Source organism: Centruroides sculpturatus, unplaced genomic scaffold, assembly GCF_000671375.1.
Source record: "Centruroides sculpturatus isolate CEXI.00-Female unplaced genomic scaffold, Cexi_2.0 scaffold613, whole genome shotgun sequence".
Classification (NCBI taxonomy): domain Eukaryota; kingdom Metazoa; phylum Arthropoda; class Arachnida; order Scorpiones; family Buthidae; genus Centruroides; species Centruroides sculpturatus.
The window spans coordinates 339,863-366,708 of record NW_019384835.1 but is presented as its reverse complement, the minus strand read 5'-3'; the positions used below and the strand labels follow the sequence as shown (position 1 = coordinate 366,708).

The 26,846-nt window shown below is 29.1% G+C and overlaps 2 protein-coding genes across 2 annotated transcripts in view; one reads left to right on the top strand and one right to left on the bottom strand.

The window, feature by feature from the left end:
* Positions 1 to 13,774, top strand: part of LOC111630205 (succinate--CoA ligase [GDP-forming] subunit beta, mitochondrial-like) — a 57,099-nt gene extending 43,325 nt beyond the window's left edge. Inside the window, exons 5-11 of the mRNA XM_023374268.1 lie at positions 308 to 460; positions 5,309 to 5,398; positions 5,706 to 5,802; positions 12,027 to 12,188; positions 12,259 to 12,401; positions 13,140 to 13,260; positions 13,328 to 13,774. Coding sequence (XP_023230036.1) covers positions 308 to 460; positions 5,309 to 5,398; positions 5,706 to 5,802; positions 12,027 to 12,188; positions 12,259 to 12,401; positions 13,140 to 13,260; positions 13,328 to 13,440 — 879 coding nt within the window. The 3' untranslated portion in view covers positions 13,441 to 13,774. The remainder of the gene's footprint in view (positions 1 to 307; positions 461 to 5,308; positions 5,399 to 5,705; positions 5,803 to 12,026; positions 12,189 to 12,258; positions 12,402 to 13,139; positions 13,261 to 13,327) is intronic.
* A 6,048-nt stretch (positions 13,775 to 19,822) lies between these two features.
* Positions 19,823 to 26,846, bottom strand: part of LOC111630198 (TBC1 domain family member 22B-like) — a 41,127-nt gene continuing 34,103 nt past the window's right edge. The window contains exons 10-12 of the mRNA XM_023374260.1: positions 26,276 to 26,403; positions 25,036 to 25,131; positions 19,823 to 23,408 (exon numbers count right to left, since the gene is read on the bottom strand). Coding sequence (XP_023230028.1) covers positions 23,271 to 23,408; positions 25,036 to 25,131; positions 26,276 to 26,403 — 362 coding nt within the window. The 3' untranslated portion in view covers positions 19,823 to 23,270. The remainder of the gene's footprint in view (positions 23,409 to 25,035; positions 25,132 to 26,275; positions 26,404 to 26,846) is intronic.

The following is a 26,846-nucleotide window of genomic DNA, read 5'->3' as shown; positions in this document are numbered from 1 at the left end:
CTAAAGAAGCATTAGTATTTCTCATGTCTGGATTAAGAGATATTTAGGATAGGAATTTTTTTTAAAAGTATTAAATAAAAGATTTTTATTTTTGACTCCTGCAAGGATTCAATAGTTACTTTACATTAAATTACTTGATATTTTCACATTTTTATGTAAAATTTGCAAAGCTGAATTCTTTTTTATTGATATTATATCTGTAATGATCTGTCCTTCTAAATACTATTATTAGAATTAAATAAAAAAAATAACTTAATATAAACAGAATAAGTTTAAGTATTGTTCTTTATTTGACAAAATTTTAAAGGTTATGATAGCTGAAGCACTTGATATTTCAAGAGAAACCTATCTTGCTATTTTGATGGATCGAGATTCAGGTGGTCCAGTTATTGTTGCTAGTCCATCTGGTGGTGTTGATATAGAAGAAGTTGCAGCAAAATCTCCAGATCTTATTTTCAAGGTAAGTAGTTTTGTAAAATTTATATTAGAGTGTAGGATGTAGAACCACAAACAAAAATGAAAAAATAAAGCAGAAATGTTTAACATGCAGGATGTTAAAACTACTTTCAGATGACATCACAACCAAAATTATGTACTGAAACTGCATTAGTATGAACAGGTGTTAATGCTTTATAGCTTTCTGCAGTTATGCTTGTTATGGACAGGTCTGATATACAATGAGAATGAATGAGAATGGTCTGATTAAGAATAAGGAATCCTGACACATCTATTCATAGTAAATTTTAGAGATCTAGGATGAATCAAACTCAATGATAGGCTGATCCTGTTGCTATCTGGCCAACAATTTTTTTAAAAATTTTATTATATAGTTGTAAACAGACAAAGGTTGATTTCCTAATAGCTAAACATCTACAAACCAGATTATTATCTCATCACATGGTAGCTAAGTGATTCACTTCCCTTTAGACCAAATTATGTAATCCAATTATTTAAATTAGTTTAATTATAGGGCAAATAAAATCACCTTGTAGGTATGTGACTTTTAAAAACTTTGGCTTTGACTGTTGTTTATATCTGTATGTAAACAATTCTGAGGTAAAGCTTAAAGTTGGCTGAGAACTGTGGAGGTTACAGATGTTCCCAATGTGGTGTTGATTAATCTGCATAAATATATGATTTAAATTAATATAAATTTGGAATTGAACATTGGATGGAAGTCAAATGTAAATATAACTGGTAAATGCATTTGCGCAGTGTGCAGAAGATTACAGATTTGGTTGTGCTTCACATCAATCTTTTCAGAATGTTCTAAATTAATTCAAAATTAATTTTTAATTACTAATCTTAATAGAAATGATGATCTAACTGCTTACTTTTAGATCAAATTACACAATTTATTTAATAAATTGTTTAATAAATACATCAGCTCAAATATGACGAAATTATTACAGAAGTTGTTTCTAGCCATTGGTATAATTATATTAATTAAATTATCAACAATCGTGAGGCAGATAATAGTAAGGGTTTATCAGACCAATGATGGGCACAAATGCTCAGGGATCAAAGTGAAAACAATTTAATAAACACAAAAAATTACTACATAAGTATGGAAACGGAAACCCAAAATTCATTTCGGACTATTTTCCCGATAGAAAATAGTACCTCACCAGTTGGTATTAACTAAAGGTAATACTATATTAAAAATTATACAAGGTAACGGTCAACTTAAAACTATGCCTAAAGCTATACAATATAAAGATGAAAATGCCGTTATAACTGTATGAGCAGTAAGCATGATCAGTGTAGACAGGTGTAATAGATCTTCATAACGTTTCATGGTGGTGTGGTGTGATGTACAGGGTGCTGATACAAAACAGTTACAAGTTAGACAATTATTGGTTTACAGTTATGAACTAAAGTTATTCAGACAGATAATGTACATACCAAAAACAGTAAGATGACAGAGTTGCAGGTGTCAGCTTACTACAAGGTGCTGGGAGTGGTAGTAATGGATGTAACACTCCACATTTGGTGCACAAGTGGTGACAACATATAATACAATTACAAGCGTGTATGAGGAACTACTTCATGATCACACACTTACATGGTGTGTTCAAAAAGTATCGGACCTTTGGTTGGCAAAAATAAATTTATTGACTTTGAGGTACAAAACCCTAATTCCCTTCAAAGTAATCTCATTGGTAATGTATACACTTCTCCCAGTGTTCCTGCCATTGCTGGAAACACTGCTGGAACGCATCTTTTGGAATGGCCATCAGCCAGTCCGTCGGATTCCGCACGATGTCTTCTCTCGACTAAATTCGGGTTCCTTTCAGAGGCATTTTCAGCTTGGGAAATAGCCAAAGGTCACACGGAGCCATGTGGGGAGAGTATGGAGCGTGATGAACCACAGGAGTATTGTGTTTGGCGACAAAAGCCTGAATCAGATGCGCAGAATGGGCAGATGCGTTATCACGATGGAGCTGCCAAGTTTTGATCGACCACAGATCCGGTCGTTGCGTTGCACTGTATCGGAAAGACGACAAAGAACCTCCTGGTAGTACTCCTTTGCGATGGTTTGGCCTTGTGGTGCGTACTCACGACACACCACCCCACGAGAGTTGAAAAAACTGTCAACATGACCTTTGATATTGCTGCGGACCTGCCGCTCTTTTTTTGGCCTCGAGGATTGTCCCCGAAAGCCTACTGAATCTTGCGAATGGTTTACACTTGGGTATCGCCAAGGTTTTTGGCAAAATTTGATGTAATATTGCTGCTCACGTTGTTCAGTAATTTTCCAGCTTAGTGGAATCTGACGAGAGCACACTACATGACCTCACTCATAGGCCGATTGCCAACGACTGACACTTCTTGCAGGCGGGAAAAAATTCAGGGCTGTGCATGACTGTCCCCTCCACAACTCCACCGAAGGAGGCCTCTCGCGCATCATTGGTTTACGCGGAAAAAAAAAGGTCCGATACTTTTTGAACAGACCTTGCAAAGTCAAAAAAGAATTGATTGTTAGTCTAAAAAACTATTAACTATCAAAATTATTCATAAAGATGATTAGAAGTTTATCACTAATTATGGTCACCATACCCCAAGTTTCACATAAGGATCAAAACCCATAAAACACTCATTGCCTATAGACCTCTTGTTGATATTAAATTTTATTGTTTACATAACTTAGAATTATTTGTCAAATCCAAACTAAAATCCCTTGTAATGTCTAAACAGAGCATTAAAAGCACTGATGAATTTCTTAATAACCTAAAAGGAAGTCAAAATGGAAAATAGGTTTAGAATGTTGTCTTTGGACATCAAGAATATGTAGCCCAGTATCATCCAAGATAGAATTGTTAATTCCCTCAGTCTATAAATTGTGCAGATTGACTCATTGACCTAGTTGTCCTTATTTTATCGAACAACCATTTCCAATTTAATGGAAAATTCTATACTCAAAAATCTGGCATACCTATGGAGTCCATTATAGCCCTACATTAGCTGAACTAAGTGTTATCGATATCGATACATCCATTAATAATATACATGGCATCAAATTCTTCAACAGATATGTTGATGATTGTTTTATAATCTATGACCCTGTAATCTTAAACCCTAATGACTTGGTTACAAGTGTTAATGGCCTTGATAACATTAAATTTGAAGTTGAGAATGAACTTCACAATAAATTACCATTCCTGGATGTTTTAGTTACTAAACATTCTAATACCCTGGAAATAGAAAATTACAAAAAATCTTGTAATGTTAATAAAGTCATGGACTACCAGTCACATACTCCCCTGTTCATAAAAAAGAAACATTTTTGTCAATTTCATCAAAAAGATATTTAATAGAACTACTTCTGATTACAAAAAGAATATTGAGATCACAGACATTGTTAAGACCTTCTTATTAAATAATGACCCAAAAGTACTTCTAAACAAATGGCTAAAACAATTTAAGTGTAATAATAACACCAATGTCCATACTGCTAATCCCATTAACAACAATGATACAAAAAAGTTCTTTAAACTTACATATGTTAAAAATATGTTTGAGAAAATTAAAATGGTCTTAAACAGTACCAACATCAATTTAGTCCCTGACCTTTGTAATAAAACCCAAAAATACATCCAACCAAACCACCCAAACAATATGGTTAATGTCCTTAAAAAAAGCAATGTGATATACAGGTTTACCTGCAACTGTAATAATCCTATGACCTATGTAGGTAAAAACAAAAAGATGTCTCGATGTTTGTACATAAACGTCATCAAATACAATTCAGTATTCTGCAGTTGTTAAACACTGCTATCTATATGGATGTGAAATAGATAAAAGTATGATAAAAGCACTAAAATTTGAAACTAACACCTATAAACGTAAATATTTTGAACATATAGAGATTTTAAAAATTAATAATGTTAATAGAATTAATGATAATCTAGGTGTCAAAATTGACAAAGGTTGGCATAATTATATCTTTTAAAAACTAAATATCTTTGTGATGTTACGACTATATATTGTTAAAAACTGTTGGAAACTTGTAATTGTATCATATGTTGTCACCACTTGTGCACCAGATGTGGAGTGTTACATCCATTACTACCATTCCCAGCACCTTGTAGTAAGCTGACACCTGCAACTATGTCATCTTACTGTTTTTGGTATGTACATTATCTGTCTGTATAACTTTAGTTCATAACTGTAAACAAATAATTGTCTAACTTGTAACTGTTTTGTATCAGCACCCTGTACATCATACCACACCACCATGCAACGTTATGAAGATCTATTACACCTGTCTACACTGATAATGCTTACTGCTCATACAGTTATAACGGCATTTTCATCTTTATATTGTATAACTTTAGGCATAGTTTTAAGTTGACCGTTACCTTATATAATTTTTAATATAGCATTACCTTTAGTTAATACCAACTGATGAGGGACTATTTTCTATCGGAAAAATAGTCCGAAATGCATTTTGGGTTTTCGTTTCCATACTTATGTAATAATTTTTTGTGTTTATTAAATTGTTTTCACTTTGATCCCTGAGTGTTTGTGCCCATCATTGGTCTGATAAACCCTCACTATTATCTGCCTCACAGTTGTTGATAATTTAATTAATATAAGCTCAAATATGATTTGACTTGTACATAAATTTGACTATTCTACTATACAGTATATGAGATAGAAGTACATTTGGTATTTTCCATCAGAACACATTTTAGTGTTTTATTTTCATAAATCACATAATTGTGATTCATTAGTCAACTTAATTTGATTTTTATTTTAACAAGTCAATTTATAATAATTTTTTTTCTTTGTTTTTAATTTTAAGGAATCTGTTGACATAATGAAAGGATTAACAAACACTCAAGCCAAAGCCTTAGCTAAAAATTTACAGTTTCAGGGTACATTAATAGATGAAGTAAGTCTAATTTAAGTTACTAATACTTTTCTGTCTTGAAATCAAATTTTGTTTTTGAAACTTCTATAAAGAATATCTAAGTGAAGCTTTGAACTATTCAATAAATTTTTACAAAAGATTTTTGTATTCAAAGGTATTAGAAATTTCAATGTTTAACATGAGAATAATCAAATATAAAATTTTATTAACTGAAAAGTATCTTTTCATATTTAATTTCTGATTTATGGAATATTAAATAAATTAGCAAGAAAAACTAGTAAAATATTTTAATGAAGACTATATTAAAATCATTTTTTATATTTTTTAGGCAGCTGATCAAATTAAAAAATTATACCAATTATTTTTAAAAATTGATGCAACGCAATTAGAAGTTAATCCTTTTGGTGAAACACCAGATGGAAAAGGTAAGTAATTATATCGTTCATAAAAGTAAGTTGAGGTTCTCCCCCAAACTTTTTAAGTAGAGAAATTATGCAGTATATATTGTTACATTATTAATAACAAACAGATAAAACTTTAATGAAGTTTAAAATACTTTATATATTACAAATATTAGTATTTTTGGGCTAAAAATTCAAATTATCTGAATTATGGGTTCCTGGCACAAAAGCATTAATATATATTATACATTAATGCTTTTGTGCTTATATACTGTATTATATATTAATGGAGTTTAATATATATTGAATTTTAAAATCCATTAAATCATTATTTGGTTAACCTGGCACATGTTGAAATTTTTCTCTGTTGCCTGTTGTGCCATTTTGAATTTTTGTCGATGTTAAGTCTAACAAAAAAAAACACGTTTTTGAAAAAATAATTGTGGCTATTGTATCATCCGAAATTATTATTTTTTTACTTTGCACAAATAAAATAGATGTAATTTTTACATTAAAACTAACTTCCAAAATATATAACGACTAGTGACATCTAGTTTCAAAAACTTTCTGATGCTGGAACGAGATATCTCGGGTCACGACCTAATGACCTTGACCTGTGGACCCAAGATATGTCAGGGAATACCAAGGAGTAGGGTTAAATGTTCTATATATAGATAGTCTCTGTAAGCTATTAGCTGACAATGAAGTTGAAAAATATTCTAATATTTTGATTTGCATGTTTATTATCGAAATTCCTGAAATACAAATCCCATTCAAATTAATTTTCTTTGAATCAAAGACTTTTTACAAAACTCAAATGCTTTTAGCTAAATACTAACTGATCATTTTTCTTGACTCCTGATGATGGGTTATAGCCTGAAAGCCTATTGGTTTATTATTATAAGTCTGTTTCTCACAGTTTGACCAGTAATTTTGGCAGGTTAATGAAAACTGAGCTCTTGTTTTCTTATTGTTGATTGAGGTTGAGGAATCTGCGAGTGATGTTGAATGCTTGCAAAACAACAACCTTCTGCATTATTATTATTATTATTCTGAAAAAAGCAGTTTGAATTATATTGATTACTTGTACAATTATAAAAGCAAGATGCAAATTTCATGGTTATGGTAGTAATATATAATATAGGAGATTAACTGTTTTATATACAAAACAGTTGAGCTATATAGTTTATGGAAGATTACATACAGTGAAGAGGCATTGTTTTAAACCAGTTTTTTATTTACTGTATATTGAATATATTATTACATTCTGTATAAAATCTGTTGTTATAATAATGCATATTTTTAAATGAAATTGATTTGTAATAATAATGGAGAAAATTGGATTATTACAATGAATTATTAACTTACACTTTATAATTATACCTTTGTCAATCCAGCAACAATTTAACCACTTGCTGCACGAATGTTTTTAAAGGAATTTTTAATTAAACATAAAAAATACTTAAAACTGAAAAAAAACGAAAGAAATGCATTAATTTTGATGAAAACCAACGAGTCATTGTGTACACAGCTGGATGACCTTGAGAACAGCTGGTGTCGTATTTCCCGGGACATTCTCAGACGTCTCGGGAGGAGAAGGGTTTAAAGTAGGGTTAATACTAGCTAGACCTATATATTTTTAAATATTTTTAAAAAATTAAAAGTTTTATTGCGATTTCCGACCCCTCCCGACTTAATTAAACTTATATATAATAAAATATATTAATTAAAAAAATTAAAAAACTATTGGAGGTCGTTTTTGACATCAGAAAGTAGCTTTAAATAACTTTACCGAAGTCAAATCTGTGCACTACAACTTTAGAATGATTAATTAATTTTGATAAAAAATCCCATTAAAAAACATTTAAGCCATAATCGAGCCTTATCAAAGGCTAATTAAAATCGCGATAAAATTTTTTTGCGTGGGTAAAAATTCTTGGAAAAATTTGGAGACTTAAAAAACATTCCAAANATTTTTGGGCTAAAAATTCAAATTATCTGAATTATGGGTTCCTGGCACAAAAGCATTAATATATATTATACATTAATGCTTTTGTGCTTATATACTGTATTATATATTAATGGAGTTTAATATATATTGAATTTTAAAATCCATTAAATCATTATTTGGTTAAACTGGCACATGTTGAAATTTTTCTCTGTTGCCTGTTGTGCCATTTTGAATTTTTGTCGATGTTAAGTCTAACAAAAAAAAACACGTTTTTGAAAAAATAATTGTGGCTATTGTATCATCCGAAATTATTATTTTTTTACTTTGCACAAATAAAATAGATGTAATTTTTACATTAAAACTAACTTCCAAAATATATAACGACTAGTGACATCTAGTTTCAAAAACTTTCTGATGCTGGAACGAGATATCTCGGGTCACGACCTAATGACCTTGACCTGTGGACCCAAGATATGTCAGGGAATACCAAGGAGTAGGGTTAAATGTTCTATATATATAGATAGTCTCTGTAAGCTATTAGCTGACAATGAAGTTGAAAAATATTCTAATATTTTGATTTGCATGTTTATTATCGAAATTCCTGAAATACAAATCCCATTCAAATTAATTTTCTTTGAATCAAAGACTTTTTACAAAACTCAAATGCTTTTAGCTAAATACTAACTGATCATTTTTCTTGACTCCTGATGATGGGTTATAGCCTGAAAGCCTATTGGTTTATTATTATAAGTCTGTTTCTCACAGTTTGACCAGTAATTTTGGCAGGTTAATGAAAACTGAGCTCTTGTTTTCTTATTGTTGATTGAGGTTGAGGAATCTGCGAGTGATGTTGAATGCTTGCAAAACAACAACCTTCTGCATTATTATTATTATTATTCTGAAAAAAGCAGTTTGAATTATATTGATTACTTGTACAATTATAAAAGCAAGATGCAAATTTCATGGTTATGGTAGTAATATATAATATAGGAGATTAACTGTTTTATATACAAAACAGTTGAGCTATATAGTTTATGGAAGATTACATACAGTGAAGAGGCATTGTTTTAAACCAGTTTTTTATTTACTGTATATTGAATATATTATTACATTCTGTATAAAATCTGTTGTTATAATAATGCATATTTTTAAATGAAATTGATTTGTAATAATAATGGAGAAAATTGGATTATTACAATGAATTATTAACTTACACTTTATAATTATACCTTTGTCAATCCAGCAACAATTTAACCACTTGCTGCACGAATGTTTTTAAAGGAATTTTTAATTAAACATAAAAAATACTTAAAACTGAAAAAAAACGAAAGAAATGCATTAATTTTGATGAAAACCAACGAGTCATTGTGTACACAGCTGGATGACCTTGAGAACAGCTGGTGTCGTATTTCCCGGGACATTCTCAGACGTCTCGGGAGGAGAAGGGTTTAAAGTAGGGTTAATACTAGCTAGACCTATATATTTTTAAATATTTTTAAAAAATTAAAAGTTTTATTGCGATTTCCGACCCCTCCCGACTTAATTAAACTTATATATAATAAAATATATTAATTAAAAAAATTAAAAAACTATTGGAGGTCGTTTTTGATATCAGAGAGTAGCTTTAAATAACTTCACTGAAGTATTTTGCACTACAACTTTAGAATGATGAATTAAATTTGATAAAAAAAATTGCATTAAAAAACAATTAAGCCTTAATCGTGCGTCATTAAAGGTAAATTAAAATCACAATAAAATTTTTTTGTGCAGGTAAAAATTTTTGCAAAAAATTTGAAGACCTAAAAAACATCCAAAAATTGAAGAAAAATTTTTTTAGGGGCCGAAAGGACCGAGTTTTCTGTAACGCTATGTAACCTGCCCGAGTTAACTCAGGCGAGGAACTAAAGGGGTTTAATTAACAAAGTACTGTTAAAGGGAACTATACCCAATGAATGATATTTAGTACACATCTTTAAAGAAAAAGGGGATGTGCAGGAATGTAATAATTATAGGAGGATAAAACTATTGGCTCACACAATGAAACTTTTTGAAAATGTAATTGAACGGAGGATTAGAGAGGAAACTAGTGTCACTGAAGGCCAGTTTGGATTTATGCCTGGGAGGAGTACTACAGATGACATATACGTGGTGAGACAGGTGATGGAGAAGTACCGATCTGTGAGGAGAAACCTGAATATGGTGTTCATAGACTTGGAAAAAGCGTATGACAGAGTCCCGAGAGAAATCCTTTGGTGGTGCCTTAGGAAGAAAGGTGTGCCGCTTCAATACATTGTGACAATTGAAGATATGTACTATAGGGCCAGCACGCAGGTTAGAACTGCAGCTGGATTGATGGACATGTTCAAAGTAAGAGTGGGCTTACATCAGAGGTCAGCACTCAGCCCATACCTCTTCCTATTAGTTATGGATGTGATAACATCTGCTGTACAAGAGGACGTACCCTGGTGTGTGCTGTTTGCAGATGACATAGTNCGGATTCGCGTTAGTGTGCCAGGCCTGGACTTTAAGCGTGCACCGAATTAAATAATGACAAAGTTTGTCAATAACAAAATCAAATATTTAATTAAACTTCTATTAATAAATTCTATACAGTATTTAGTAAAAATCAAACAATAATTTATTCAATGGAACTCAACAAGAATCAATCCGACAAACTCAAATCAATCTATTTCTAACTTAATTCTATTCCCCTTTGGAATTCGACAAAATCAAAGAATTAACTTATAAACAATAATTCTTATGAATTAAAGATCCTAATCGTCACCTCAATATACTAGGAACCTATTTCCTCAACTCTCAAGACTTTCTCTATTTGTCGATCCACAAATCGAATAACTTCAAAATCGCCTTGGAACTATTTGATCCTATCGGACACCTCTCTCGTTCACTGCTACGAAGCTCACCAAGCTCGTTGCTATCTGGAGTTCACCTCGTTCGTCTTCACTTGACGTTTGGACTTTATACTGTGAGGTGACGTCACAATTCTGACTGTGATCACTCCCCTCATTTACATACTTATTTGCAAACAATAAATTTTTTCTATTTGTCTGGCAGCCTATTTTTCCGACAGTACTTGCTAATCTTTTACATTATTCTTTTTGACAATTTTCGGGATGTTTTATTCTTTTAAGGTTTAGCGAATTTAAGTTGTGCTTGTGGGGTTTCTCCCCCCCTTTTTTCTCAGTGCGGACTTACTTTTTTTCTGCTCGGGAACGCAAGTGTGCGTGAGTTTTTTTTCTACGGCGCTTTTCTCTCGTTGGTGAGTTAGTTTTTCTATTTTTTAGATTTCTAAGGTGAATGGTGAGGAAACCTTCGTCCTAACAAAACATAAGCTCCAAACAAAAATATAATAAAAAGCAAAATTAAAGTAAATAAAAATAATGCTCGGACTTGGTTCCTTACAGGTTAAATTGTTCTTTTAAATATCACTAAATCACTAGAATCGCTGTTTTTAAACTCAGTAACAATATGATTCTTAATAATATAACTGATTTATATAAATAAAGTTTACACACAATTTATTCAGCATTCTTTGTTTTGGAATGAAATTTGGAAACTTCTTGGCTGTAGTACAACAGCTGAGTGATTCTCAGCTTTTGTACTACAGCCTAATCATAGGAATGCCAATTGTTTCTTTTATAATATAAAATAAATAAATATTATTTAAAAAAATGCAGATCTTTAACATCACTTTTCATTCAACACATAACAGTATTGAGCATGCAATACTTGCTCATTAGTTTTGCATTAATGTGCACTGTTAAGTTAAAACCAATGAGAACCATTGATCTGGATGATTAATCAACAGTTAACATCTAGTAGGATTACTACAATCAGATTACATATTCTTTTGCATTAGTTTCTAATTTAGGGAACAATGTTGGATAAATTTATGTACTTTTGTGTACCAATTAGAATTTGGGATTTATTACAACTCATTTGACAAAGTTAACTGATTCTATATTTTAATGTAATGTTTCCAACTATAGACATGTTATTTATAAAAATACCACTAGAAAAGATTGAAAGCTTAAAAATTTTGAAATTATTAGCTATAGTAATAAACAAAACACCTTTTTTTGCCGAGAAATAATTATTTCTCGGCAAAAAAAAGTGTTTTGTTTATTATTATTTAGTTGCTGAGCGCTTTTGATATTAGCTATAGTAGTTTATTTTTTTTCCATAAAATAATTTTTTTTATATTGCTCTAGTTATTCATAAGTGCAGATCTACACTTATATTTTTTTAAAAAATCTTTTAATAATCTAAATTTCAGTTGTCTGTTTTGATGCAAAAATAAACTTTGACGATAATGCTGAATTTCGACAGAAGGAGATCTTTGCCAATGGTGACAATACTGAGAGTGATCCACGTGAGGTGGAAGCTGCAAAGTATCAATTAAACTATATAGGAATGGATGGAAACATTGCCTGTTTGGGTAGAAATTGAATTTTTGCATTCAATTAACATCTCTTAAATTGCATATTTATAAGTTTTCCTGTTTTTAGTAAATGGTGCAGGCTTGGCAATGGCAACCATGGATATCATACATCTTTACGGAGGAAGTCCTGCCAATTTTTTGGATGTTGGAGGCGGAGTGAAGGAAGAGCAGGTTTATCAAGCATTTAAGATTCTCACCAGTGATTCAAAAGTAAAATAATTATTTTTATTTATATTTTATGATTTCATCTACAACTTTATCAATAATTAATGGTTGAAACACAAACTGTTCTAATCCAAATGTAGAGAATGGTCAAACTAATAAAAATGAATAATGTCAGTGTTTGTCATGGGACCTATCCTGGCTGCATATAAATAAATTTACTAGAAAATATGCCATATATGTTATAGTATTTCCTCTCCTGTGTAATGAATGGTTATATATATTACAGTATATGAAAATAAAAGTAATAATTACTTGGAAAATTATTTTGATTTTCTAAAATGTGCTAAATGAATGGAAAAAATAATGATTATTTGTTAGTCTTCTGTTTATGGTAGAGAGTACAAACAAAAAAATTAATCAAAAGATTGACTTAAAATTTTGGACAACTCAAATAAATTCAAATTCATTGATGGAAGAAAGATTGTCTTACCTTTTTATAATGTCTCTTTTCTCATACATTTCTACATAAAATTTGCATTACTTTAAACAATGCATAATAACAGTTGATCTCTGTTATTAAACTCTGTTTACAAGAACTTGAACTGTGAAAGTAGTAGTAATTATTTTGAAAACTTTGGCACATTTTGAGAATAACAGTTTTCTACAGCTAATTGTTAATTTGTTAGAATTAACCAGGATTAATGTTTTATGTAAGCATTTGAGCATTTATTTTGCACTGCATTCAAATATAATATGGTCATTAGTTTTTCTTCTTTATTTCAGGTAAAAGCAATCCTCGTAAATATATTTGGAGGTATAGTCAATTGTGCCATTATTGCAAATGGTATTAAAAATGCTTGTAAAACCATGCAATTACAAGTGCCTCTAGTTGTAAGATTGGAAGGTATGCAATATATTTGTTAAAATATTTAAAATTGAAGGTATTTTATAAAATTAATTATTTTAATCAGGTACTAATGTGGACGAAGCAAAGAAAATACTGGCGGAGAGTGGACTGTCGATCACGACTGCCATTGACTTGGATGATGCTGCAAGGAAGGCTGTGGCCAGCCTGAAAATCTAATTTTAACGGTTTGTAGTGTTGGAATGGTTGGGAGAAGGATTTGTACCGACTCGAATGAGACGAGAATTTTGTCAGCCATTTTGGCATCAATTGTTTTATAACAACGATTGAGAAAAATTATATATTTTATAGTAAAATGACTAACACGTAGACACCCGGCACTACAAAATTTTTTGTGCCAAGATGTCTAGGGACTTTCTTTTGCCAAGACAAAAGTGGCATATTACCTAGTCCATATTATTATCATTATTTACAATGATGACAGAATACTTATATAGATTAATAGAAAAATTTTTATATTGAATTTATACATGCCAAATATTAGTTTTTGAAATAGTTGTTACAAATATAAAAATATTTACTGTTCAAAATCTGTACTTTTAAAATAAAGATATTTCGTACTTTAAAAAGTTTATCTATTCCAGTTTGATGACTTGATTGTTAATCAATTGTTAAAAAATTAGTTAGAATAGTTGTTGGAGTTTATTATATGTGTGAGTAAGTTGATGTATTTTCTTTGTAAAGATCATTGAGAATTTTCCACATGTTTTAATGATTGGATGCTCTTCCTGCCACCATCTGGACTTTGTCTAGTCCCAACTCCAGATAGACCTACTGAGCCCTAATGGCTGTATTTGCCAACAANACTATTTTCTATCGGAAAAATAGTCCGAAATGCATTTTGGGTTTTCGTTTCCATACTTATGTAATAATTTTTTGTGTTTATTAAATTGTTTTCACTTTGATCCCTGAGTGTTTGTGCCCATCATTGGTCTGATAAACCCTCACTATTATCTGCCTCACAGTTGTTGATAATTTAATTAATATAAGCTCAAATATGATTTGACTTGTACATAAATTTGACTATTCTACTATACAGTATATGAGATAGAAGTACATTTGGTATTTTCCATCAGAACACATTTTAGTGTTTTATTTTCATAAATCACATAATTGTGATTCATTAGTCAACTTAATTTGATTTTTATTTNTACATGCCAAATATTAGTTTTTGAAATAGTTGTTACAAATATAAAAATATTTACTGTTCAAAATCTGTACTTTTAAAATAAAGATATTTCGTACTTTAAAAAGTTTATCTATTCCAGTTTGATGACTTGATTGTTAATCAATTGTTAAAAAATTAGTTAGAATAGTTGTTGGAGTTTATTATATGTGTGAGTAAGTTGATGTATTTTCTTTGTAAAGATCATTGAGAATTTTCCACATGTTTTAATGATTGGATGCTCTTCCTGCCACCATCTGGACTTTGTCTAGTCCCAACTCCAGATAGACCTACTGAGCCCTAATGGCTGTATTTGCCAACAATGCAACATTTGGATTATGAAATCCTCAAATTGAATTGGAGAGCTTGGTTACAAGTTCTTGAAATGCATCATGGCATGTTTGTACAGATTGTTATACACAAACCAAGCTTGCAGTTTCAAAGTTTAGTAGATAAGATATTTCAATGATTAAAAAAAAACCTATACTAATTTTGAGACAAAAAATTTTATTAAATTAGTTGAAAAACAAAAATTATTGGAAAAAAAAACAAGTGTAGAGATTGTTTTATTCAGTCACCTCTGAATTTTAACGCCACAAAACAGTAAGCATTTGATATATATATCAAATGCTTACTGTTTTGTTACACACACACACATTCTTATTTTCAATAGCTTAAAATCATCATAAGAAATATATCCTTGTTTTACAAAGAATTCAAATAGCCTAAACTCTTTTATTGGTGAGTTAAACTCTTATTGGCAAGTTAATTTAAGAATTAAGTTAGGATTCAGACTTAAATTGCATATTTATAAGTTTTCCTGTTTTTANGTTGGATTATTATACCGCCAGTCGAAATTAAACTAACGAACCTTTAACGTTCGTACCTTAATAAATAGCCTAGAATTTTAGATATCGAAATATTCAATAGCGAACTCGAAAAAAATCCCCTGGTAACGCGTAATTAAATCTTTGGTGGGCATTCTTAAAAATTAATTTAAAAAATTAAACTATTGGAGGTAGTTTTTGATATCAAAGTAGCTTTAAATAACTTTACTGAAGTAAAATCCATGCACTACAACTTTAGAACGATGAATTAAATTTGATAAAAAAAATCGCATTAAAAAACAATTAAGCGTTAATTGTGCGTCATTAAAGGTAGATTAAAATCGCAATAAAATTTTTTTTGCGCGGGTAAAAATTTTTGAAAAAATTTGGAGATTTAAAAAACATCCAAAAATTGAAAAAAAAATTTTTTTCAGGGCCGAAAGGACCGAGTTTTCTGTAATGCTATGTAAACTTCCCAAGATAACTCGGGTCCAGATGGCAAGGTTAAAAAGTCCTGTTATCAAGATTTGCCAAATGATCATTTTTTTTGGTCCTCTGTTTCTATTTTATATTGTTAAAAGGAGTATATTTAATGAACTTTATCTTTTTTTATTTTTAATACGTTCAGAACTTTTGGCAGAAATTGATAACTCTCAACCAGATCTTGGTTTTTCAACAAGAAACAATTTTTTTCAATTTTATTTTTAAAAAAATCCAAAAAATATGTTGAAATTGATTTAGTTCAATAAATCTTGATGTAATATCATTTAAATACTCAAGTAATTAAATGATCAAAAAGTAATTCATTGTTTTTTTAGAGTACTAAATTCCACAAAAAACTGATAGATTAAATTTAATGAAATCAATTCTGAATTTAAATTTTGTATATTCTATATTCCTATGTATTAGGACTTACATATTCATAATTTTTTTAGCATCCTGTATAATAATAATGTAACAAACTTAAAGGTTTGCAAAAGTAATTTTATGTAATTTTCACTTTATAAACAGAATGAGTAATTATTTATTCACATCATCACAATACCAGGTTGCAATTTTTAATCATATATTTTATATTGAAGAAATTTAAAATATGCTGTCCACCTCATTAGTAGTGGCTTGCCCCTGTAGTCGTGCTGGTCATCTAACATCTGGGGAAATTTTTGAATTGAAATAACATGACTTCCAGTTTGCATCAGAAGATCGTATATAGTTAATTGGGGCCTCCTGCTATTAAGGTTTCCATATCTGGTCTTGTCTTTCATCTATCTAACTCTTTTCTCAAGATTAATTATGGAAAGACAGACAACAGTGAGAATTTATAGGTTTACAATTTTTTTAAGATTGTAATCCAAAAACTAAATATAGTAGAATGATTACAACAAACAAACTAGTTTCACAAAAAATGTTATGATGTTATATAAACCTGAAATAAACAAAGACAGTATAAAAATAATTTATCTGTATTAAATAAACCACAATTTACAGAAATTACAAAGAAAAATATAAATACAGTACATTATAGTTGCTTAAAAATACTGTTCAAAGTTAAAGCCACTTACATTTTAACACAGCCAATAATAATACATGGCAGACTCATACAGGTTCAAAAATATGCAATTTGTGAATTATTTCTGTTGATGTGACAATTCTGCCAATCATATGTCGTAAAAATATGATTAAGTTGATTATGTCAAAATATCCAATTAAAAGTGTGTCATAAAGAAAAGTTTTATTTGGATTCATGGAAAAAACCTACTGGCAACAAATTTGGAGACTTGGCAGTTACAGGCCCACCTTTCCATCCTCTACATGTCTAAACCTGTGGTTAAAATACTTGAGCCAGTGCACCAAGTTGAAACCACTTCTCTTTCCCAAATCTACAGGAACATTTTCAAGTAGTTCTGGTAGCATGTCCTTATGTTATTTTTCTTAAGTCTACCTCTGGTCCTGCCTCTGTTTCTCAGATACATACACTCAGAAAAATCACCCAGAATGCTATCCCCTCTCAAACGAAGGAGTTCTAAGAAATTCTGGTTATTGTTTGCTTTGGTGAAGAAACTAATGAAAAAATTCAATCATTGCAGGATAATCTGCAGGGTGAAGTGCTTGTACAATAATAGTAACAGTACATGCAGACAAATGAGATGACATGGATAAAAATTATTTTTGTAGGTGACATTCCATACTAGGTTTGATTAACATGTAGATCATTAGAAATAGTCTTGGTGTTCATAGACGCACATTTTCAAGACATTGTAATATTTTTTGTGCAAATTGTCTGAAGTTGCATTATCTGCTATCTATATGAATGAACTATTTTCTAGCAATTTACAATAGATCAAGGTAAAGACTGTCAAGAACACCTTTGGTTAGGAAATTGTTGACAATTCATTGCACTTCTCTACTGTTTCATTAGCATTACCATAACAGAAATGCATATAAACAAGCTCAGATCAGCTGAATCATTCCATAATTAGTGAAATGATAGCAACTTCTTGTTTTTATTGCAAATAAATTGTCACATTTGCATAGCCTATTGACAATTACTTCGACAGTTTCATTTAATATTCACAGGGAATTTAAATGGGAACTTAAAAGTTGTTTCTGAGCAGAATACCAGAGATGCAAAAGCATCCTAATTTCTGTTAACTTTGATCTGTATCTTGTACAGTTCATTTCATGAATCATGTCCAAACTGTAAAAATGCACCTAGTAGGGACCAGTTTATTTACTTAGTGGAAGGAGCAGATTGTTTGTTGAATACTAATAAGGGTACTGAGTTACTAAACAGAGCTCTTGAACTTTATAAAACTTCTAGATCCCTGACTAAATACTGTGCATTGTTCAGCCAAGATATATGAAATATGTAAATAACAAATTGACCCTGTTTATAAGGTAAAAATTGCTTATAATTATTTCCTCTAAGTTTGTCTACCTAATTTTTGAACATCCTAAATATGCATATAGTTGAGTTGAGTGAACATGCTATCTGCACTTTGGAGGTGCAAAAATTTCCTGTCAAAACAAACAAGTCCAGAATGAAATTATTTGCTTTTAAGCTTTTCTTTATAAAATAAGGGAGCTCATACAGGTGAATGTTAGCATTCTTTATGTATACATGATGGCTGGATGGCCAAGTGCTAGGGTAGCAGCCCACTTCTTTGGAAACTAGGATTGAAACCAGATGGGTTAAAAAACCCCAGGAATTTTTTGAGAGATGGTCTGTCCAGGTATGTCAGGTCCTGTCTCTCATTGTGGACCTGGCCAAACCCATAATAGGTTTACTATAAAAAGTAATATTGACTAAATTTTGATATTTTGTTAAACTTTTTTTTATGACAAAGGGTTTGGATCCAAAGCCCTGTTGTAATGAACAGCAATTATTAAACCACAGGATGAGTTTAAAAAAATTGAATATGTTGAGAGGATTTTATTGTCTGCAAATTCTGTAAATATAAACAAAAAAAGATATTAAAGAAAATTTTTGACTAAGTTAAAATTTTAGCTGTTTACCATAATTTCCTGCATATAATCCACAACAACATATAACTTACAGAAAAGAGGAATTATGGAAATCTTATCAGCTTTCAAGACCAAAAAAAAAACAATTGAGATACAAACAAAAACATCTGAGATGTAAAAAAATTGTGACAATTTAGATCAGTGTTTCCTTTTTTGTGCTATGCCCCACCTAAGCCTTTCTAAAATTCTTATGCCCCCTTAACATATACAGTGGCTATACAGTTAACTTAAACTCTGGATGAGTCCATTTTTGAATTGCCCCCGTGGGATGTGGGCCCCACGTTGGGAAACACTGATTTAGATGATAGTCAAATTTTTTTCTTAGGAGTTTTTCTTTGGTAAAGATAAGCTTGGCACTTTGAAGCAAAATGTAGAAAATAATAATACAGTTAAAAATCTTGTGCATATCACTTCAAAGTACCAAGTTTATCTTTACCAAACAAAACTGCCAAGAAAAATTTTGACTATCATCTAAATTGTCACAAGTTTTTAAATGGCACAATTTTTTTTTTACATCTCAGATGTTTTTATTTGGATATAATACACAGTGACTCCAGTTTACCAGGTTTTTAAAAATTTTATATTATAAATATTTGAGTCACAGAACCCTTACAAACAAATATATTGGGTCTTATGAGCAAAAAGTTTGAGAAATGCTGAGCTATCACTCTTCATTCTTTTCCTGGACTATATGCTGTGTCTGGAAATCTGAAAGATAAAATAAAGTAGAAATGTAACAAGTAAACTTTCTTTGAAAATAAAGGGCATTCACTTTTCCATCATCCTGTATATTCAGGAAATTTTTAAATAAATTTGAAATATCTTGCAAACAATATATTTAACATTTGTTCAATCATTTCCTATTTTAAAAAAAATCAATATTCTGACCCGTATATGTGCAAAATTTAATATTTAAAGTTAGTGTTAGCAAAATAATAATTTTCTGTTATTTTATTAAAATGATGCATTTTAAAAATTTATTTAAAATAATTTTAAAAAAAATTACAAAAACTTCCCAATTAAAATGGCAAATTTAATTGCAATTATTTTCAAAATATTTTATTTCTTCTTTTCTGCCACATTTAAAAGAAAGTACACGACAGATGATGTCTGCACAAAAACTTTCTCAATTATTTAGTAATCAAAAGAATTTCTTTCTTTTTCTTTCTTAATTATTGAAATTTTCATTTTTATTTTTGAGATTCGTCACATCCATAACCAACGTTTATATATAAATATTTGACATTTTCAAAATATTTTACAGAATTATTAATAATAAAACATACAAAATTTATAAATTTGCAATGCAAAATCATTTACTGAAAATCTGATATGCATCTTTTTATTTATTTTTTATATATGAACAACATTGCTACGTATCAAAAACTTCTCCTTTTTAAATATAATTTTGTTCATTCTGGCACTATATTCTTTATGTGCATTAACAGTACATACAATACTTTACTACAGATGATACTCCTCCTAACTGTCTTCTCGGGATTGAAATATACACGAATCAAATTTTGTTTGGTTTCATTGTGAATGCTTTTTTGTTGACAATATGTAGGATGATCAGAAAAAAAGATTACACGATTATATAAAGTCATTGAAAATTCTAGACTTGTGGATTAAGATAAGGGCCATTAGCTCTCTAAGAACAAAGAAGCTTAGTCGTGCTCTTGAGTAGCAAAGTTCTGTTCACAGTTTTCTGAAAGTATCTGGTGTTTTACTATCTGAATTCTGGAATATAATCATGCAGTTAATTTATATAATTGCTTTGCAACCCTATAGCTATTGTGAGAGGCTGTGAGGACAATGTTGTTGTCATTTCAATAATTCTTCTTTGTGACAGTACTTGGCTGCATGTGGTACAAAGGATGGTGCTTTCTACAGCAGCTCTATTGAAAACTATAAGACCACCTGATATATCAGCAAATGATTTCTATGTTTCCTGTACAAGGGCATTCATAGAGGGGGAAAATGGGGCACTCATACTCTGGAATCAGGTAAATAATTCTTTTCTTTCATATTGTAAATTTGTATACATTAAGTGTTTTTGTATTGATGCAATACTGTATTCTATAATCTACTTGCAAAAAAAAGCTCTAAAAAATTAAATAAAAATTTATTAATGTAATTATTTGTCTCCAAGCTTTGCCCCACCCTGAAAAATTTTCTGCTGACTCCTATGTTCCTGCCTAAAGAAAACACTAACTCATCATGTCAGTTGTGATTTGATGTGAAACACATGGCAAGACTATGGCTATCAAAGCATTGAACCATTGTTTCATGACACTGATGTTAAACACTATATTGTTATAAGTGCTGTAATTACTATGTATAAAATATAGAACTAATATAGATTGGACATTTTTGTACTATGATAGAAATTTAATTCTGGAATTGTATGTTTTTTTTCCTTCTTTTTATATATGATTATTTAATCTCTTTTTCTGATCAACCCTCATATTTATGAATAAATATTTTATTACATAGCTTTTAGACACTAACTTTATAATAAAATATTCATTGAAAAAACAGGGACAATCAAATATAATTGAGAACAACTACAAAGCCTAGTGCAGAACTGTTTTTATAGTCAAACATATACTTTTTAAACATAATGCAACAAATTGTTACGATGTATATTCCTTTACATATTTGCATAAATAACATTAAAAACACTTGGATTTTCTTAACTTGAAATAACAAGAAACATATCATAATGTAAAAATTAATCTTCAAGTGTATACATTTCAAACTATCATAATTACTATTCTTTGTATTGAATGAACAAATTTTAAAAAAATAAAATAATAATAATTATAATAGAGGAACTTTTTATTCTCTTATTTTATTGTTTTCTGGCAGCGTTATTAGTCGTTGGAAGACACCTCGAGTTGGCGTAATAAACTTAGGATAAATATAGCACATTTAAAAAAAAATACAATGCAGTATGCTACATAGCACCATATATTATGGATATTAATTGAAAATTAATAAATGTATTGTACGAAGAATTATAGTAGATGCTCGATTATCTGGAACAAGTGGAAAAAAATAATGCCAGACAGCATAGATTAATCAAGAATTTGGTTATATAAAGTGTAGAAAAATTCTTCAAAACTATTAGAAAATATTGTAATGTGGACTTACTATGTTTAACTTTACATATTTCAAACTTTCTTGCAATCTTGCTTTAAATATTCTCTTTACAAAACTTTCAACTGTATTTTCTTGAGTGTAACCTGCAGTTTTCCTTGGTATATGTGATTTAAGTATTCTGGATAATCGAGGATCTACCATATTAGAGTTTAGTTTTTAAAAAAGCAAGCATTCTGATGCAACAATGCAATTATTCACTTTGTTTTTACATACTAAATAATGACAGTTAAAAAAAGAACTTTTTAAAATAAATATAAAGAACATTAAACTATACATAATTAATTAAAATACTATTTATTTGATGTAAATTCCAATGGAAATACTTTATAATTTAAACACATTTTGTATAAAACTGCATTTATAGATATTTTATTATGGTAACAGAATATCAAATTTAGGAAAAATATTAATAAAGAAACCTGAATTAAAATAACAGTGATGGAAACATTTTCCTATATACCATAACTTGATAATCAGACTAAAATAATGGTCCTTACTAATAAAAAAAAAAATAATAATTCTTTTTAATACATTATCACAGTATAAAATAATATGCCAAACAAATGTTTACTTTTTATTTTATAACAGGGGAAGAGACCCTATTTGATCACTTCAGAGAAAACGAAAAATTAATGTTTCATATGAATCTGATTATCACAATTACTTTGTAAATTTTAACAGTTAAATAATAATAATTATAATAATAAAACAGAAACATTTTTAAAATAGATTATTATATCCCATTATTAATAAATGTTTCATGATATAATAAATTCTTCGGCTTGAACAATATATATATTTTTTTCAACTCTTTTGTTGAACATTACCCTTATTTTTCATTAAAAGTGAAAAAATGGATTGGTCACAAGATCATTTATATATATTGGATCTGCATAGCAGATATAATATTAAGAGGCACTAGATTTATAAATGCTGATAAATTGCAACAAATTTCTTTTTCAAACACTCTAACAAAAGTATAGTATATTCTATACAGGGAAACACTATCCTCTGGGGAAACTATTTTGCTAACGTAGCAGGAAATATTCATTGCCATTTAACTAAGAAAACAAAACAAAATGATCCTTACTGATAGCTGATTTAGCCATGTCTGCTATGCAGACTGCTACATATTGATATGAAATGCATACTTGACAATCATCAAATTATTCTTCTTTCATGAATGAAAGTTGGCAAGTTCATTTTATAATTCCAACTTAAATGATAAAATATCAATGTTTTTCCTTCCATGGAATTCCTGTAAGAGTGTTTTTAACTTATTAAATCAATCTTGTATTAAAACTAGTTCATTTCTTTGTCAACTGTAGATGATTGGGTGCATCTGCAAACATAAATTTAAGTCTATAAGCTTCTGCCACAAGAAGACTCATTTCTTCGTTACCCCAGTGTAACGTTGGTAGATTCTGAAGTGTTAGCATTAAACCCTAAAATAAAAATATTTATCTGTTTAAAACTTTGTTAAATGTTTTTGTTAAACATAAATTTTAGTCATAATATGTGATTTATGTATGTTTATATAAATACATAATATTAACAGAAACAATTATTTTATTATTAGTAATTGTATATTTTGTTTGTAGCTATTTTGTAAATATACAAAATAAAAAATATAAATAATAAATACATACAGTAATTTATTAAATACTTAAGCCAGAGATAGCTTAATCATTAAGTAATAACTTATGGGCTACTTGTATAGCTTCATCCTTAAGCCAATACAGGTATACCTCGCCTTACGTTAGTAATTGGTTCCAAGAGAACGACATAAGTCGAATTTACTTGTCTCCGAATCTACTTGCCACTAGGCTAAACCATAAATTACCAATTCCCGTTCTGTATTTTATTTATTAATGCATTTTTAATAATATATGGTTAATAAGGATCTATTTTAAGCTTACAAACAAATAAATTTTAGTTTTTAATATAGTACAGAAAAAAGTAATTTAAATTTATGAATGCATGTACTGTAAATACAGTATATACTTGTAAATGTATATATTATAATATGATTTTATGTGCTTTAAACATTTTTCTAGTGATATTACGACTTCAATATTTGTGGCGGACAGACGTAAAGTCGAATAAAATGACTTAAACTTGATTTTTATTTTTCCATATACTTTCTTGACAAACAACTTATAATCGGGAACGACGTAACTCAAAACGACGTAAGTCGAGGTATACCTGTATTATATTTTTAAAGATACATTAAGAAACAGCAATTTAACCTTTATTAAATGCAATAACTAATAACAATAATTCTATGTTATATTTTCTACTATTTTATGTGGAATATATAATTTTCAAGTTAAATCATATTATGATGCTTTATCACTTTTCTTTTTTTGCACTTCCATCTACCTAAATATACATCATAGAAAAACTTTATAAATTATCATATGACATTTTATACATATTCTTTTATATTTTATCTATAAACATTTTCCCAACATATATTTTTCTTGTTATAAAACTTCAGGATATAGATTATTCTTAAATTAGAAATGATAAACTTAAATGTTATTTCAGAAGTTTTAATTAAATATTTAAAACAACAGTGTTTTCAGTTTGATCAAGGAACAAATTTGGAAGAGCCAAGTATAAAATGATTAAGTTAAAATAGCAATTTAAATGTAAAAGAAATATATGTATATATATGTACTGTACATATATATATGTTTATATTTATTTTATTTAATTATTTAAATTTATGTGATATTTATTAATATATGTACACTGTCAATTTAACTACCAAATTAACAGATTAAAGAATAATTTGGAAAAATTTAGGCTATCACACTGTTTCTACATTATTTAATTAGAATATAAATTATCATCAAAATGAAACGTGTACTTATAGTGTCAAATTTGTTACTTTAAGTTTTATATGTCTAAAATGATAATTAGTTACTTTATTAATTTTTTAATACATTTATACTTTTTTTTTGGATAATCAAAAGTATATACTGTATTTTCTTTCAAAATAAACATTATTATTATTAATTATATTATATTTCTGTTATTTTTTTTTACATATAAGATGATTTTTACCTGAAAATCTTTTTCTTGGAGTAAATCCTTTGACCAATGAGTCAAAAATGCAGCACACACATACAAATGAAAAGTGGAGAAACCATTCGTTTCTGACTGTAAGAAAATAAATCAATTTATATTTTATAAGATGTAAATAAAACTGAATTATATTTATAGAGAACAAAATATAATTTTACAATATTTAATAATATCTAAAAAAGATGATCTAATCAGATCTGAAAAAAATGCAAAAGCTTCTGTCAATCCATGAGAATATATTTCTTTAAAATTTTTATGATTTAATTTTTTCCAGTATTTTTCTTTTTCATTGTAAAATCTTTGATAGATGTTACAATGAACTGTTATATATCAAAATAATCAAACTGTTCATCAAGATGAGCTATAAAATGTCATTAAATGTTTAAGGCCTAAAATTATCAGCAGCACTTGTACTTCTTATAGCAGTTTAAAATGTTTATACAGGTTGTTCTAAAGTAACACACCAGAAGATATTTCCATATAGAGCCCTGCCATAGGAAAAAAGTAATTTATGGTGTAAATAATTGTCATAACTCAATGCATGTAACTATACCAGAAATATCTAGTACAAAATGTATTTACATAAAATAATGAAAAGAAATGTTTTTGATGATTTTTAAATTGGCTGAAGATGATAATTTAAAAATCATCAAAAACATTTGTTTTCATTATTTTTTGTAAATACATTTTGTACTGACATTACTGGTATATAGTTATGTGCATTGAACCCAGTTTTATGTAGTACTTAGTTGTCATAACCTGTAATCATCAGGATATACTGTAAAATTAATTATTACTATTTAATGAACGTAAAACTTAAAAAAACTATAGTATTTAACAATTTTATTATGGTTTGACACACTAACTAATATTAGTTTGTGTGTTGTAATAATAATTAACTTAAGGTATAACTTGTTCCCGACAGCACCATATACAGTGCATAGATTTTAAAAGATTTTTAAAAGTACTTTTCTAAAACTTTTAAGGTTATACTTATTATACTTTTTATATGTTTAATGGTACATACATGTTATGTATGGAAGCAGACTCTGGTGAATTACTTTTGAACAACCCTATATATATATATAAAAACATTTTGAACTACTTTAAGTAACAGCAACATTGTGATTCATTAATGTCTAACTGTGTAAATTTTAATAAACAAAATTAAAACATTTAAAAAAAAATGTAATAAGAAATATTTGATATTTAAATTTACCAAATAAGTGTCCCAAAGACGAATTGTACACCGCAATGGAAGTTCTCTCATTAAAAGATTATTCATCCATCGAAATGAAAATTGTAAATATTCTACAGAATGTCGATGAAGATGTTCATGAAGTGGAGCTAATAAACATAATCAAGTATTTGATGAAATTGTCAAAAATAAAGTACAGTAATAGCCTAAACTTACGTGATAGGTGGGACCGAGTGATAACCACGTAAGTCAAATTCGCGCAAGTTAGGGTATAATTTCGCAATTTGTATAAAATCCAAGTCAAATGTATGTAAGCTAATAAATGTTCTCGTTAATCTTATCTTGTCTTTTGATTCATTCACAGTTACAAGAAATTATCACATAGAATCTCTCAAGTCTCCATAGATATAACAAACACAGAAATAAATAACACAAAATAAATTGTAGCTATGCGTCGATTCTGCACGACGCGTCCGAACATATAAGCTGAACAATAGTGTGAGGGGAGTGAGTAATCAAGAGTTGCTTGGCACTCAAACAAAAGACGAATCGACGAGATTTGAAAATTACGTAACTCCGGGTTCACGTAAGT